This window comes from Melospiza melodia, chromosome 18, assembly GCF_035770615.1.
Source record: "Melospiza melodia melodia isolate bMelMel2 chromosome 18, bMelMel2.pri, whole genome shotgun sequence".
Classification (NCBI taxonomy): Eukaryota; Metazoa; Chordata; class Aves; order Passeriformes; family Passerellidae; genus Melospiza; species Melospiza melodia.
The window spans coordinates 4487420-4503817 of NC_086211.1; the positions used below are offsets into that span (position 1 = coordinate 4487420).

General features: G+C 49.9%; 1 protein-coding gene across 2 annotated transcripts; it reads right to left on the reverse strand.

The window, feature by feature from the left end:
* Positions 1-4900: 4900 nt before the first annotated feature.
* Positions 4901-13128, reverse strand: CHST12 (carbohydrate sulfotransferase 12). Of its 2 annotated transcripts, none has more exons than XM_063171755.1 (2): positions 13059-13128; positions 4901-6664 (listed from the first exon to the last, which is right to left on the reverse strand). In XM_063171755.1, exon 2 carries the CDS (start codon positions 6568-6570, stop codon positions 5320-5322), a length of 1251 nt encoding a protein of 416 aa, XP_063027825.1. In that variant the 5' UTR covers positions 6571-6664; positions 13059-13128; the 3' UTR covers positions 4901-5319. The 2 variants fall into 2 exon arrangements, with proteins under 2 accessions (XP_063027825.1, XP_063027826.1); XM_063171756.1 differs by lacking the exon at positions 13059-13128 and adding an exon at positions 12915-12964.
* Positions 13129-16398: the final 3270 nt, after the last annotated feature.

A 16398-nucleotide genomic window follows, 5' to 3' on the forward strand; every position in this document is an offset into this window, starting at 1 on the left:
TCCTCCCCAGACCTCCTGTGGACACAGGAGCTCCTCAGAAAACAGGTGTCTACCACTCCCATTTATGAAGGACAAACAGGAGGAACTCACCAAAGGGCTCTCACAGCTACAATTAGCATCCCTGATAATTAAATACATGCTCTTCGGCTCTGTCTCATAGTTTGAGGAGGAAAACATAATCCATTACACGAGTTTCTGGGTCACATCATTCCCTGCAATGGAAATTCCTGCTGCCCTGCATCCCACCCCAGCCTGGGGGTCACTGCCTCTCTCCAAATGCGATGGAACAGGTCCACAGCTCACAGCCCAGCTGGCAAGGACACAAATACCTGAAAAGCCAGATATAAATGGCAATAGTCCTAAAGTATAAACAGTGAGAAAAGACTGATGAACAGCCACATTTGCTTGCCCTGCTTCCCCTCTGGGGCAGTCTGCTAAAATTGCTGCAGCATTCTCCATTAGCACCTATGGTGTGACTCTTGGGGATGTCCTGGGCAGGGCTAAGAGTTGGACTCGATGATCCTTGCAGGTATCTTCCAGCTCAGGAAGAGGGTGACTATGATTCTGTGCTTTTTAAAATGAGAGGAGAGGAGAGGAGAGGAGAGGAGAGGAGAGGAGAGGAGAGGAGAGGAGAGGAGAGGAGAGGAGAGGAGAGGAGAGGAGAGGAGAGGAGAGGAGAGGAGAGGAGAGGAGAGGAGAGGAGAGGAGAGGAGAGGAGAGGAGAGGAGAGGAGAGGAGAGGAGAGGAGAGGAGAGGAGAGGAGAGGAGAGGAGAGGAGAGGAGAGGAGAGGAGAGGAGAGGAGAGGGAAGCCCCGCCGGCTGCCGAGCATCGCTCCCAAACCAGCACGGGGCTCTCCATCATCCCTTCTGTCCCAGTCCAGGGCTCTTCCACACCACTCCCAGCACAGCATGGCACTCTGCCACAGCCCCCAGGGCAAAGTCTGAGCTGGATACCCATTTTGATTGAATCAAGGATAGAGCAGAGCTGCACTGTGCCAGCTCCAGAGCCAGCACCACCCATCCTCCCCATCTCTTTCCCAAGCAGCCAGGTATCAATGGCTTTATTAACTTCTGCTTTATTTATCCCTCCTACCCTTGACTAGAGGGTTTATGAGCAAGACCAGCGTGGGCAAGCCCTTAAATTCAAGCAACATGAGTTTCTTTTGAGGCACCACACCCCACACCCTCGCTGGCACCGCTGTGCACCACAGCCCTGCAGCAGCACCCTGCCAAGTCACCGGCTCTGCCCCGCGGGCGCTCCGAGGCCCAGCTTACGTAAGAGGGAACAAACTGGCTTTTCTTCATCACCCTTTCAATGCTGCCATTCATCCCCTGCCCTCCATCCTTCCAGTGCCACCTTGAAGGATGCAAAACACACAGCCAAAACGTCTCGCATGTTGGCCCGGGGTGAATGTCGTCTGTGGGTGATGAGTCTATAGTTTTGTCTCCACAAGTGAATTGAAGGGTTAAGGCAGAAAAATACTGAGATGCAAAGGTACCCATGTGTTAAAGACACTCCCACACTGACAAAGTCATGTCACTGCTCAAAGAACAAGGAGTTCTGACCTGACAGCCCTTTCCTGAAGGACACAGGGGCTGCAAAGCCAGGTCACATGCATCCTGATCCACCAGAGAACCCGGCATCAAACAGCGAGGGACCAAATCTGTTCAATGGTTGTGTAAAGACTTTGGCTCTGATGCTGAGCAAGCACTAAAGATGGTTTCAGTTCTACCCAGCTGGAAACATCTTGGTCAAACCCCAGGTTATTCTTGCATCTGCACATCAGTTCTGCCTCGTTAGAGACTCCGTGCTGTCTTTGGCCAAGTGGTCAACCCCAGGGGAAAGCAAGCCAGGAGGGGAACAGGACACAACTTTGCAGACTGAGCATGAAATGACAAAGCCAGGTTTATTCAGACACAAATAGCCTGCTTCAAAGCATTTTCCAGCCCTCATGAAACTGATATGAGCATCATATCCATCTACATTCCAGGATTTTTAGCCCTCTGCGGACTTCAGGCCAGCACGGATGCATTCTGCCTGCCATTATTTGTCAAATACCAAATTCCAACTCCTTTACGAAACCAGGGGGGAAGGAAGCATGGCTGGTTGAACTCTTTGTCCTTCTCCCCCCCACATACACACTTTCACATCATGAGAACAGAGCAAGAAACCCACAAAAAATGCACATTTCCAAAGCCAGAGGCTACATCCCAGTTCTGGCAACCCAGTGGTCTTACCACAAAGCACAGCCTGGATCCCCTTTGACTTCTTAACAATACATTCACAGTGGTGGCAGGGTGGGGAAGAAGAGCTTCAAAAGGGAGGAGCAGCAAGGAACAAGTTATTTTGAATCCAGAAGCCAACCACTGCAACATGAACACTCCCCATCGGAGTTTTACTGCTCCTCCTGGGAAGAGCTTTGAAGCGTGGCAATGGAAAATGAGGAGAGAGCCAGGAGCACCCAGCATGTTGGTTGGGGACAGTTGTGCAAGCACTAAAATGTCTAAGATGTCAGTAAAGGCTAGACTTGGTGAGATGAAAAAGGGAAAGTAGAGAACACAGGGCCCTCGGTGGCCTCATGCCATCCGTACATTTTCCTGCCTGCAGTTCCAGGGAGGCTGATGGAGACATTGGGATGCAGGCAGCTTGCTCAGCTTCACACATGGGCTGTTTTGGACCTCAGTGTGATGCAGAGTGGTGTTAGCACATAAAGCTGGAATTCACTCACTTCATCCAGCTTTGGATGTGGAAAGAGGAATCAGTGTGTTCCAAGTCTCCCCTGTCTAGCCAGTGTCAGCAAGGGAGCCTTGGAAAAACCTTCTTCTTCTATGGCTATTAAATCACAAGGCAGCCACATGGAGAGGATAAACTCTCACACCACATGGAGCAGCTGCTGGGCAGCTTTTGCAGCCATTTTGCACCTTGTCTGCCCACTGCACAACCAGGACCTTGCTGCCAAAAATGGTCACACTGCAAACCATTCCTGCCCTGGCCTGGATGACTGCCAGCCAGTGACCTTGAGAAGATGTTCCTGGGACAGGCTGTGGCCAGGAATCACAGGACAAGTGTGGCTGGGGAGGCAGCAGCTGGTTTGCAGGGTGGCACTGGGATCCAGCAGCCAAGCACTGCTCAGAGGGGCAGGAAGAGAGAGGACCAGAGCAGGGGAAGCAGCTGGTGGGAAGCTCACACGGCATCTGTGCTTTGGCCCCAGCCCCCCATGCCTGCACATACTAAACATCAATTACATGGAAATTAAAAGAGGAAAAAAATAAACACTTTGAAAAGACAAGAGATGAAAACATCCACGCTGTGTTTTTTGAAGAGAGGGATGAACCCACCCTGAACAAATGTAAATGTAGCAGGAATCAAGAGACTCCCGGGATTACTCATTACAGGAGACGAGACTCCACATCTCTGTTTTGCAGCAATTAAGTGTTAACTGGGGAAAAAATTTAATAGATCAACACTTTTCTATTATTAGTTTTAAATAATGACTCAGAAGCAGGCACTTCCTTTTTCCCCAAGCTATGAGGAGCAAAGCACCAAGACCCTGACGACGGCTTCAGGCTCATTTAAACTGCAAATATCTCGGCACAAATTACAGGAGAGTGGTGTGAGTACAAGGAGAAACAAACCCTTTGTTTTGAGTCTAACTACCAGCAATTACCTCTCATTTATAGGTTATAAAGCTTGATACAGCACATTTATTAGAAAGAGCATGGAGTGCCCAGATGTACTTGTGCAGGAATTGGGGAAGTGAGGGGAGAAAGAGAGAGGAAAAATCACGCCTGCTGATGGCCTTGGAGAGAAACTGAGTTAAAGGCCAATACAAAGAAGTCTCCCCAAAACACAGAGCTGTCTCCCAAGGCCTGACCTTGGACCTTAATCACCAATACCATCTACAGTCCAGGGAAATAATTAAGCATTTCAGCTCTGAAAGAGTTGCCTGCCTAATCTGCTAAGCAAACAGTTTTTGCAGAGCAATTCAGAGAGAGAAAGAGAAGCAGATTCAGCTGATGAGACACAAAAAGTCTCTAAAGGCATTAATTTCCTTTGGGAAGCAGCCCACATGCTCCCAGCACAGTGGGAACCATCACTCCTGCAGCAGGTCCCAGCAAGGCAGATGATCAAATCTGCATCAGCCATTTGGAATAAGCAGAAAGGCAGCAGATGAGGATGTGGTGTCACGAGCAGTAGCAGGAATGCTGAAAACAGAAAAAATTTGAGTTGACCTTGACATCTGCTTATTGAAAGAAACCTTTTGGATTTTCTTTTCTGTGGGATAAGCATTTACATCCCTGCCCATTCCCTTAAAGGGTGCACAGGGATGATGAGGATACAGCACAGATCTCAAGGGACCTGCACTGCCTGCAGCAGTGAGCAGGACATGGAGCAGCACAGCATCAGGGCCTGGCCAGTTCACCCACCCAGGAGCACTCTGCCCATCCTGGCTGGCCACAACCCCTAGGAACATCCCCACCCTCCTGGAGTGGGACAAGGCATGGGAATGCTCCACACAAGCAAGGTATAGGGGCTGAAGCTCAGCTTTGTGGACAGCAGAGCCCCACAGTGCTTGGCCAAAAGGTCAGGCAGTGCAGAGGTGCTGTGTTGGCCACCTGCATGCCCCAAAACACCCCACAGGACCTGCAGTCACTGCTCCCAATGCCATTTCCTTCCTGTGACCCTGGTGTCACACTCCACACCTGTGAGCAGTGTGAGTCAGATCCTTCAGGGTGTTCTTCCAGCCTGTTTGGCAGAGTCAGGCACTGACCCATCCCACTGCCTCAAGCCCATCTTGGAGTGACCAGCAGCCACCACCACCAACATCCCATCCAAGTGCTCTGCAAACCTTGGACCTCCAAAACAGCAGCCCTGAGACAACACACAGAGGCAGGTACATAATTTCTTGGGGTTTTCTTTTACTTTTTTTTTTTATTCCTTCCCTTCCTTTGCCATGACACACGCTTTGTTTTAAATATCTTAAATATATTAATTTTTAAAAAGTATTAATAAAAAGCTACTGAAGGACATGATTGGCAGAGTGACCAAGGGCAGCAACCCATTGCAAAGTATGGGGGGCATTTTAAAAAACAGAAAACAAATGATAACCCAAAAAAATGGCATTTTTTGCATTTGCAGAGCTGGCTGTAATACCCTGGACTCTGGCATTATTGTAAAAATGGAAGGGGAAGCAGTAGAAAAAATATATTCCATTGTACCAACTTGCATTGGGAAGGGAGTTAAGAGCAAAAACGAGGAGGATTGAAACATTTTTGGTATTTCAGATGTTCCCTCCCACACCCACTGCCCAATCACTCTCAGTCTTTAAGCAAGTTTTCTGGCTTGGGGTAGCCAAAGAGTACAAAATCTGCTTCATAAAGCTTGTAGAGCTGCTGCCTCCAAGCCAGTGGGATTTTGGCAAACCAGTTATCTTCCCAGCTGCTAGCAGTCCTGTTTCGGTAGCTGGGTGGGAAGCGAAGCAGCCTGTCCACTTTGAGGAGCTGCAGTAAATAAGCAGCATCCTCGTCCAGCGTCTCCAGCTTCCCGATGAAATCATAGTCTATCTGGCACGGGTGGCACAGACGGTAAACCTGCCTCCAGTGCTCATTGAAGGGGGCCATCTTCTCTGTCCTGGGATCCAGTAAGTACTGGATGAAGTCCGAAAAGGAGACTTTGAGGCCCGCCCCGAAGGCCTCGCTGACGGAGGTGGGGAGGTTGGTGTGGTTGGAGTAGAGCTTCAGCATGGGGATGGCGAAACGCCGGTAGAAGTCCTCGTTCTCCAGCTCGAACTTGCTGCGGAAAGCGGAGATGAGGCGGACGAAGGGGTCTCGCACGAAGAGGAACTTGGTGTATTTCTTCAGCTTGATCTTCATCAGGTGCCGCGAGAACTTCCCGTAGCGGCGCCAGAACTTGTTGAAGGTCAGGTGGGTGCTGGTGTTGTGGACGTGCTCGCGGGGGATATCCAGAGGGTTCCTGTAGGGCACCCCCTGGTCCAGCAGGCTCTCGCTCAGCACGATCATCACACGCTTCCAGTTGGTGCAGGCCACCTTGGGCACGTAGCAGTAGATGACGCCGTGGCGGTCATCCACGATCAGGTGGTTGAGCTCGTAGTTGGGAATGTCATCGAAGGAGCGCTCCTTGGTGGGGAAGGTGAAGCTGGAATTGGCACAAAACTCACGCAGTGTTCTCTGCCTCTCCACCTGCAGCTTCTCTTGGTCCAAGCTGTTCCTGTCCTTGTGGGTAGACCAGTCATAGCCCCGCACGTTCTCCTCCAAGTTACTCACCACAGGCTTGTTGGAGCCCTGGACGAGGAGCTGCTCTGTCTTTCGGGGGATAGAGCTGTTCTGTTTCAGGCTCGAGCTCAGCAGCTTTGCCAAAAATTCATCTACATCTGGCAAAGTTTCCCAGTCCTCACCTGCTGCGATGGCTCCCGGGGAATGGGGTCTGGAGAAGGATGTGTGCAGGTAGAAGTGAGCTGTGCCCACGTTGTCCCAGTACACAATAATCAGGAGGATCATGAAGATGGAGACCAGCACCACAGACAGACGGAGGAGCCGCGCTTTGGTCATCCTGACACTACTGTGGTAGCTGGCTTTCACCTGGACTCACCTCTGGCTTGTGGAGTGAGGCTTGGGATCCAGCATGGTGCTGCAGAGCAGGAGCCTGGAAAGGTATGAGGAAAGAAAAGTTAATCCTTAAGAAATCCTTCCAGTTTGGAGAGAATGACCTGGCACAGTCAAAACTTGTTGGGGGTATGACCATCCCCATTTCCACATGGGGAGAGCTGTGAGAAGCGCCCCACTGGAAAGAGGCTCATCAGAACATGGGCTGTCAGTTGTCACTTCACTGGGAACAGGTGAAACCCTATTATCAGTACACTGTCTACAGACTTCTGCTGCATCAGAAAGCAGCTCGGCAGTGCTGTGTGTACAAAGATGTCACTGGCTGCTGCTGAACTGCACACAGGCTGCCTGATGAGTACAAAATGTGGGAGCAGCAGGTGAGAGAGCAGCCTGGGGCCAAGCTGGGGCTCTGCTGGGAGCATCTGGATATATGTGGGGGGACAGGCAGCAAAGGGTGGAAGGGAGTGGGACAATTTCCTAAAGGTCAGGATTTGGTTGCCTCTTTTGTGCCAGATCAGGTGACCTGACAAAACCTGGACACACTACACAGTGGAGGCTGAAGGTTAAACCAGTGTAAACCTGGACAAACTACACAGTGGAGGCTGAAGGTGGCCAGAGACACCCCAATGTGCTGCTTTGTGCCACACAAGGAGAGACACACTCTGAGGTCTGAGACTGGCTGGACATTGCTCCTGCTGGCTCCACCAGCAGCAGCTCAATCTGATGCTGGGACCAAATTCCTCAATTCAGGAGCAGCAGCCTGGAGTCTGAGGATGGCATCACTTCTTGCAGCTCAGTACTCCTGAATTCTGCATCCTGCCCTCTGCCTGAGTGTGAGCGAGTGTGCGCAAGCGTGCGTGAGTGTGCCCGAGTGTGCAGGAGCATGCCCAAGTGTGCCTGAGTGTGAGTGAGTGTGCCCAGGTGTGCGAGAGCGTGCCTGAGTGTGCGCGAGTATGCCTGAGCATGTGAGAGTGTGAGCAAGCATGTGTGTGAGCGTGCCCAAGTGTGAGCAAGTGTGCGAAAGTGTGCAAGAGTGTGCACGGGTGTGAGCAAATGTGTCCGAGCATGCCCGAGTGTGCCCAAGCGTGCAAGAGTGTGAGCGAGCGTGCCCAAGTGTGAGCAAGTGTGTCCGAATGTGCCCTTGCTCCTGCCCTGGCTGTCTGCCTCACTGCTGGGCAGGAAGGCTCTGAGCAGGGCAGTGTCCAGGACAAGGCACAGATCTGTGCCCAGCTGTGCCAGGATTGATCCCCACCCCAGCATCCCTGCACTGCACAGCCCATAGAGACTCCGTGGAAAAGAGCTGGCAGGCCAAAAGCAGGCATTATAATGTCTCGCAATTTTATCAGTTTCATAGCAGTCATGGCTTTTTATCAATATTAAGTTTCTGGAATTAAATTATTTCAAGAGAAGTTTTGTTTAAATTTAAAAAAAAAATAGTAAAATGTAATGATTTCAGGCCTAGAGCTTACCGAGGCAAGTTGGAGAGTATTAAAATACATACACAGAAAGTATGCAGAGCCAATTACCTTTCAGACCTCCTTGATTTTTATACCGTCTAACAAATAAGAAGAAAGAAGTCTCCATGCAGGAGATCCATGATTTCAGCTTTTGGTATCACTGAAAACAAATTCCTTATTGGAGTTATGAATACAGGGCTGAAGGTGCCACTGGCTCAGTGGCTAAAGCAAGTCCCTGCTGAGAGAACATCACTGACCTGAACACACCATCTTATCTACTCTGTGTGAAGGCACCCTGTAGGTGTTATCTCCATGACCTCTCTTGGTAGCTATTTCATTTTGCCAGGAACAAAGATTACACAAACAGTTCTCCTACAATCCCCCGCCAAGGGATACAGTCCTGATAAGAGCCACACATCAATAAAAATCTAAAGGAGAGATTACCTTTAACTGAATGATTTTGGAGATTAAGGGTGGTCTGGTAAATCTGTGTTCGTGCCCAGACACTGTTGAGTCAGGACCTCTTTTGCTGCTTTAATGTAATTTATATTTCTGTCACACTCAACACTAACAACTCTTGATCACCAAAGACAGGTGAGAAATAGAGGCAGCTCAGATCATCCATTCTGAGGGGTGCAGCAGGTTTGAGTTTTTGCTTTAACCAGCCCCATCTTTTCACTGTTGTCTGCTTTCCATGACTCCCAGCCTCTTTCTTCCCACAAGATCCTCAGGGAACACCCATCTCCCCACCCTGCTGCATGTTTTCTGGTCCAAGGCTCTGTGCAGAGGCAGGCTGGCAAACCAGCCCTGAGCTCTCCCCAAGCCAGCAAGGAGCCAGTGCCTACAGCCAGGGAAGAACAGCACAGCAAAGTGAGGTACAAGTAGTTACTGCAATGTTCTCCACCCCTCCAAGCATAGTCCAGGCTCTGATTATAAACACAGAGCAGCACCTACAGATAAAAAACAAGAGCTGTCCTTTCCACAGACATCCTAAAAATCTTTCCAATTACTTCAGCACAAACCCTGCAAACACCAGCTTTGAAAACAAAGCCACGTCAGGGCAAGCTGCCCTGAAAAGTTCTGTTAAAATGAAGGCTGGGTGTCTCTTCTTCCCAAAACACAGAAGTTGCTCCCCAGCCAATTCACACCACCCTTAAACAACATCAACCCCACCCTACACAGAGATGCAGAAGAACTCAAGTCCAGATATGCAGAAATGCTGAGCTCTGTCATTCCCAGGGAAAAGGTGCTCAGTACCTCTGAAGTTCACTGCAGCCTTGCAGTGAATGACTTGGTAAAAAGTCCCTTGCATGGTTGTGCTTGTGTCTCAGGAGTGACGGATTTTAACAACCAAAGTGCAGGTTTCAAACGTTAGACAAGAATTTAGTAACAAAGAGGAACAATACCAGATACTGTTACACGTCAAAGTATTAGGTCAGCTTGTCCCAAGACACAAAACACATATCTGAAGGCTTATGGTTTCTCCACCCTGGTGTATTTATTTACAATTTGGAAGTAGGGACAGACAGAAATTCAGCAGAGCTGTAGCCTAACACAGGCTTTGCACTGCCACACCAAAAAGTGCCCTCTCCTGAAGCCAGGTTTTCATTCTGCCTGTGAAGGGGATCTGGAGGAACTGCAGACATAACGTTTTACACTCTGCAGAGCAAGAAGCAGGTATTACTCAGCAGTAATTCTCCTTGTTTAGCTAGTCAAGATTGAGGATGGAGCAGATCTGAGAAGAAATACTCAGAGAGATCAGCAGAGAGCTAAAGAAGGGGCAAATTACATATGTGCGTCAGCACTTCAGACCAAGCATCTGAGTCCAGCAGCAGAAGATAATAGAGGGACACTGCCAAGCCTCCTGCTTGGCACACTCCTGGGTTTGAGTTTTGCCCAAGTCTGTTCTTGCTTTTGATCCCATTTAGCTGCTCAGGGCAGGGACTGCTTCCCATTCCGGATGAATAGGGTGCCCACTGCGCACAGAATCCCAGCACGCTGCGCTTCCAGCGCCGCTCGAGCCCTCTGGGCTGCCTGGAATGCAGCGAGCCTGGAAAGCTGCACGGAGCATCCTCTCCTGCTGTCCCCAGCCCAGCAGCTCCCACAGCCCTGGGCAGCACTGCAGCCTCCCAGCAGAGCTGTCCCAGCCAGGCAGGGACACATCACCCTGCTGGCAGCAGCGACAGGAGCGGGCTGGACACTGTGTGTGGCACCCACATTCCTGGGGCAAAGGAAAAGAGGGATCTTCACCAAAGCCACCCCACAATGCAGCTTCACCAAGTGCACCCCAAGGGCTCCAGCCTGCTTTCCAGGACACTGCACATAGGCCTGCCAGAGAGTTTGGCTTTTCCAAGACACACACACAGCAGCAAGCAGCATAAAATCAGAAAGACTCCACTTCTATTAACTTTGCCAGTGCCAGAGAGGAGCCCTGGAAAAGAGCAGTAAGACAGCTTAATGCCCCCTCAGAAGGAAAGCACTGCAGAAAACAAGAGTTGCTCTATTGATTATGAGCCATCCCCTTCCTGAGCACTTCATAAAGGATGCCAGACTGAAAGCACAAATTAGAGCTCTCTGTGCACATTAGAGGGAACGTGCCTCTGTCCTCCCCTTGCAAGAATCAAAAGGGAAAGCTTCCAGAAAGAGCCAAGAATTTACATTCAAGTTCAACCCAAAGTCACCAGCCAACAGGAACGTGCACCAGGATCCAAACAAAGCTGCCTCTGTGACACGGTGCTGGCAAACTGGAGAGTGGACCAAGTGCTATAATCACCCTACAGAGTCCCCTGAGCAGCCATCCCGTGACCATCTCCAACCTGAACCTGGCCTGGGTGTGAACCAAGAGCTTTGCTCCCCATGCCAGGCCTGGGAAAGACGCCGTGGTCTGAGGTCACTCGTGCCACGACAGGTCAAACCCCTGCTGTGTCAAACAACCACCTCTCAAACTCATTTAACACCAGAAAAAGGGGATGTCCCCAGCATCTTATTGCAAAAGCCATTGCAGATGCAACTCCTCGGGGGTTTGGAAACTTTATTTCCACTTCATAGCCCAATTGTAACTGTTTATTCTTAAGATAGATAAGAGCTAAAGTAATTTGTGTCTCTTTATTCCTCTCCTCTTGGCTTTATGGAACAACTACATTCTCTTCCAGCCTCTCTGCAAAAGTAACTCCAGCTCTCTTACAGGAGCAGAAAATAAAGCAGCTTACAGAAAGGCATGTGCCAGACACAGGGGACAATAAACCCTCTCTATGAACAGCAGTGGTTTTGAAAGAAATGTGCCTTCCAAAGGCTTGGGTGCAGATCCCCTCTCTTCTTGCTTTGGGTTTCCCCAGCAGTAGGAACTATCTCAACTCCTCCAGTGCTCACTTGATCTAACATGAAAAGATACTGAAAAGATACAGGATTTCCGGCAACTTACTTGGATTTTGCCTGCTTAGGAAGACAGAAAGAAGTGCACTAAGAACTTTTAAAAACACATCAAACCCTCACCAAATTCAAATGTATATCTTCCTTTGGGGCACTTCACCAGGGATCACTGGACCCCTGCAGCCTTCTACACTTATATATCATGGTACACACCACTTATGCTTAGGGAATCAGCATCCTCTAGAAAAGTGGAATCTAATTTAATCTCCTAAAGGTGCAGGAGAACAAGCACCCACCAGTGAAAGCAGTCTGTACCAATAAACAAATTTCATGCACTTGGCTATCACTCAACACACTGTTTCTGCCCAGCTTCCCAAAAGTCTTGTACCCTTTGCAGAGCAAGCAAGTTTTACCTCATCAAATGACACCAATACTTACATTAGTATAAATGTACACCATAAACATAAAATGGATCTGCTTTGCATGTTGTACCACAGCTTAGCCCATATATGTTAGAGACCAGCAGAAGACCATCCTAATCTAGAGTTTGCCAGCACCTTGCCCACCACTGCTGCCACAAAGCCCAAATTTACAGGCTTGGCAGCATTTGTCACCTCTTTTTTAATATCACAATTTGTCACAATTTCCTGAATTTCAGGAAGAAATCCCAAAACACAGGACATACTGTTCATCCATTACTTTCATCACAAACTTCCAGCACACACACCATCCCTAGCTTCACAATCGCACCTCAGGCAGCCCCGATGCTGCAGCCCGGGCCAACAACACCCGGGGACATCTGTTGTGTGTCACCCCTTAGAGCCACCACTGGCTGTAATCACCTTACAAACACCTGGTTCCGGCAGTTTTGAGCTCTGCAGTGAAGTTCAGGCGGAAAAAGAGCGTTCAGGGCCGGATGCTCGGGGAGCAGCGCTGGAAGCCGGGCAGTGCCGGCTGCATCCCGGCATCGCTGCCGCTGCCCAGCCCGGCAGGGGCTGCAGAGCAGCCGGCACGGCTGCACCAGCCTCAGGCCCAGCACCGGGGCTGGAGGGACTCACAGAATCATTAAGGTTGGAAAAGATCTCGAGGATCGAGTCCCACGATCATCAATCTAACGCTGTCAAACCGTGACCCCAAGTGCCACATCTACATCCACCTCCAGGGACGGTGCCACCACCACCACCTCTCCGGGCAGCTCGTTGCCTGGGTCAGCTCCAGGCTGTTTCCTCTTCTTCTGGCCTTTTGATATTTGGAAGAAAAGACCGACACCCACCTGTCTACAACCTCCTCCCCGGTGGCCGTACATAGCGATGTGATCCCCCCGCTCCTCCTTTAATCCGGGCTAAACCCCCCCAGCTCCCTGGGGAGCGTCCAGCCGGGAAGGTGCCGCGTGTGCGGAGAACGGGATCTGCCCCGCAGAGCCCCCGCAGCCCCAGCCCCGCGTCCCGCCGGACCGAGCCCTACCTGGCACCGGGGAGAGCGGAGGGACAGGCGGGGGCACGCCGCGCTCATAACCGGGAGCTGGTCCGGCCCCGGGGCGGCACCACCTCAGCGAGCCCCGCCCGGCCTCTCGGACAACCCCCGAGCCCTGCCCGGCCCCGCGCTCACCTCCCGCCCGGGCACCGCAGCCTTCGCCTTCTTCCCCTTCCCCTTCCCCTTCCCCTTCCCCTCCTCCTCCTCCTCCTCCTCCCGCCGCGCTCCCGGCGCCGCCTCTCGCGAGACGGCGCGCGCGGGGGTCCCCGCGGGGCCGCGCAGGCGCCGCTCCGCCCGCCAGGGGCGGCCCCGGCCGCGCGCCCGCCCTCGCCTGAGGGAGCGCAGGGCTGGCGGCTGTGGGGCGGCTCCTGAGCCCTCGCACCCTCCCAGCGTGAGGGGAAACGGCCATAAAATAAACCACACGATTCGCCTCAACATGTGGAAGGGCTGCCTGCCATGGAGGGGGGCAGAGCACTGGAATAGGGTGGCCAGGGAGGGTGCGGGTCTCCCTCTGTGGAGATATCCCACACCCACCTGCACGCGTTCCTCTGTCGCCTGCTTTAGGTGACTCCTCTGTGGCAAGGAGTTTGAATAGGGGATCTTCAGAGAGCCCTCCCAACCCTGAAAATTCTGTGATTTTGTAAAAATTTAACGTAAAGCTCACTTTTAAATTAATTGGAGGTTACCACACCATGACGCTGTGTGGGTATTTAATGTCCCTGAAGCTTGGGTAGCCAGCAGTCATTATAAGGAGCAAAGTTTAAATAACTGGACACAGTAAGGCTAGAAAATGCTGCTGAGAAATCCCAGCACAGTTTAAGCTCCATTTGCTTCTCTAGTTGTTTGTGATTGGTAAGAATGGAATAAAAAAAAAAACATTAGTCCAGCACTGAAAAGTTCCACTTTGCACAAGACACGGGCTGCAGCCTCACATCCAGCAATAATCAAACGTACAAGTGATAATTTACAATCCCACCTCCAAGATTTCAAGCCCCAGCTTTTACATAAATTAAGACTTAAAATGTACATTTTTCATACAGGGAAGTTTGCACATCACATGGCTCTGTATTTTTCACAGCAGTCATGGAAAATTATCAAACTCTTTGTCACACAAACTTTCCCTTTGGAGATGCAGCCTCAGACTGAGGTGCTCATCTCAATTCAGCTCACTTGAAATGACACCAAACACTGCAATTTTTTCATGGTGATTCAGACCAAAGGTATTTAGCAGAGATGTATATGATTGGAAAGCTTCATTTTCCCTCATTTTTGGTCCTGCACTGTTTGCAGGTCATGTGAGGTCTTGTAAATCAATCCTGGCTCAGGACTTGCTGGCACAGATTTGTCTTACACATAGTCTGTGCTTATTTTATCTATATTTTTATCTTTATTTCTTTGTTTATCTCAAAGAGTCAGCTCTGGAGACAAGTGTTCCTGACCTTCCACTTCCCTGTCACGGTTTTTCCTGCTGCTTTCTGTTTCACAAGGAAAATTGGCTGCTTGCTACACCCGCTCGCACCCTTGCATTGATTGCATCCCCACTTCAGGGGTTTAAGGCATTAATAGAGACAAGTAATTAAGCTTCCTCATCCCTGGAGTGAATTATCCCTCATCTTCCCAACAGCAGAGCAAGAGGCACAGAGAAATAGGAGCGTGTACAGTGTCACCCAGTGAGAAACAGCACACAGGAGAATCCTTTGCAAGTGCTGCAGCTGTAAAATAGATTCTCCATCCATTTGAAATAAATGCCCAAACCTACCTGAGACTGTCACCTTAGAGGAGGGAAGCCACTTCTGCTTGGGGCAAGGAGTCACTATTCCATGCAATTATCAGAACCATTTTATTTGCAGCATATTTTAAAAGCCTCTTAATGGAGAAGGCTGCCAGCTGGAGATGTTTGTTCCAAAAAGGAAACCACATTCCCACAGTTTCCCTCCAGGCCAGTAATTCTTATCAGGGTCTTCACCTACCACCACTGCTGCCTCTCTGCCTGCAGTGAGATCTGAAATGCTCTGTAGACAGGAGAGAGCTAAGAGCAATCCCTGGCTGCTCTCACAGCCAAACATCTGCTCACCCAAACAGCATTCCAGACGTGCAGTACACCTCCCAGCTTCACAGCAGCACACAGGGAAAGAACAGGGAAACTGTGTCTCAGCCATTTACATTTGGTTTTAATAGTCAGGGAGCCTTTTGGACACATGGGTGGCATCCACACTTTTGCCCTGGGAAAAAACAGTGGCTTGGGCTCCATGCTGACATCTTCTGGGAGATGGACACTGCTGGGAAAAGGAGGATTTCCTCTTCTCCTGGACTCTGTTAACACCCTGCTTGTTTTAGACTGAAGCTAACAGCTAGAGCACACAGGACAGAGCAAAGATTTGAAGTAGGGATATAGAACAGGAAATCTAAAGTGTAAAAGCTTCTCTCCTCCCTGCTCACCTTCCCTCTGCTCTTCAGCAGCATGAGAAGCTTAAATACATTTTAAGGCACTTTTGAATGTGCATCCTCAACTTCCAGCAATCTTGAAATTGCAGTCCATTTGGGCCAAAGAGAGTCCTGTTCACGGGTGACTTCTGTTCAGCCCTGGGCTGGCTCCCCAGGCTGTGGCTTTTGCCAACCGCTGGCACCATCTGCAGGCCCTGCAAGAGAGGGAAGAGGAAGAACTCTGACAAATTTCTCACACCTTCATTTGACTCTCTTTGCCAGTCAAAATGGGGAAGAGACAGATTGCTACAGGCTGTGGAGGGATGAGTTTGGCAAAAGCCAAGGATCTGCACATCACTGGAAGATCCCAAGCTGACACCTTCAGTGGAAGCAGTATGTTGGCAGGTGGCTAACTCAGATAAAATTCTGTACTTCACATATGGATTAGAGTGGGGTTATGTGCACCTCTGAAAATGTTATTTTCTCTTCCTAAGAGGTTATTTTTGCCTGAAGGGAGATGGAGTGTAACTCCTTCTGGAACATTGCCCATGTCATCTGTTGCAAAGAAAAAAGGCTTAAAACTTGGCTATAAAACCTCTACCCATGTGACTGCTTTCACAACTGGACCATTTGTGTTGCATTTACAGCTCTTTTAGTTCAGATTGCACCAGAGCAAGTGCTGAAGAGTGCCACAGTTCCTCCTGTGCCAGCCAATCTGGTATTTCATGCACTCACTTGTTTCTGTAGCTCCTGTCCTTTAATGTGACCAGCATTGCTGTGCTGGGTGGGGCTTGCAGAAGCTTTGCCTTTTGGCAGTACCTTGAGTGGAGTCCCCTCCGTTGGAAGCAGGGAAAGATTTGTTATAAACAGTAGAAACAGAACACAGATTAAAAGTATTTTGCAATGTACAAGTTGCTAATATCTAGCCAAAATAAATTAGTGCACTGTAAAACAAAAATTAGCCATTCTTTAGTTAAAAAAAAATTAAGAAAAACTTATGAGGGTCAGTAAACACTCCTTCCCAGAACTGTGAAGGATTCTGGCAACATTT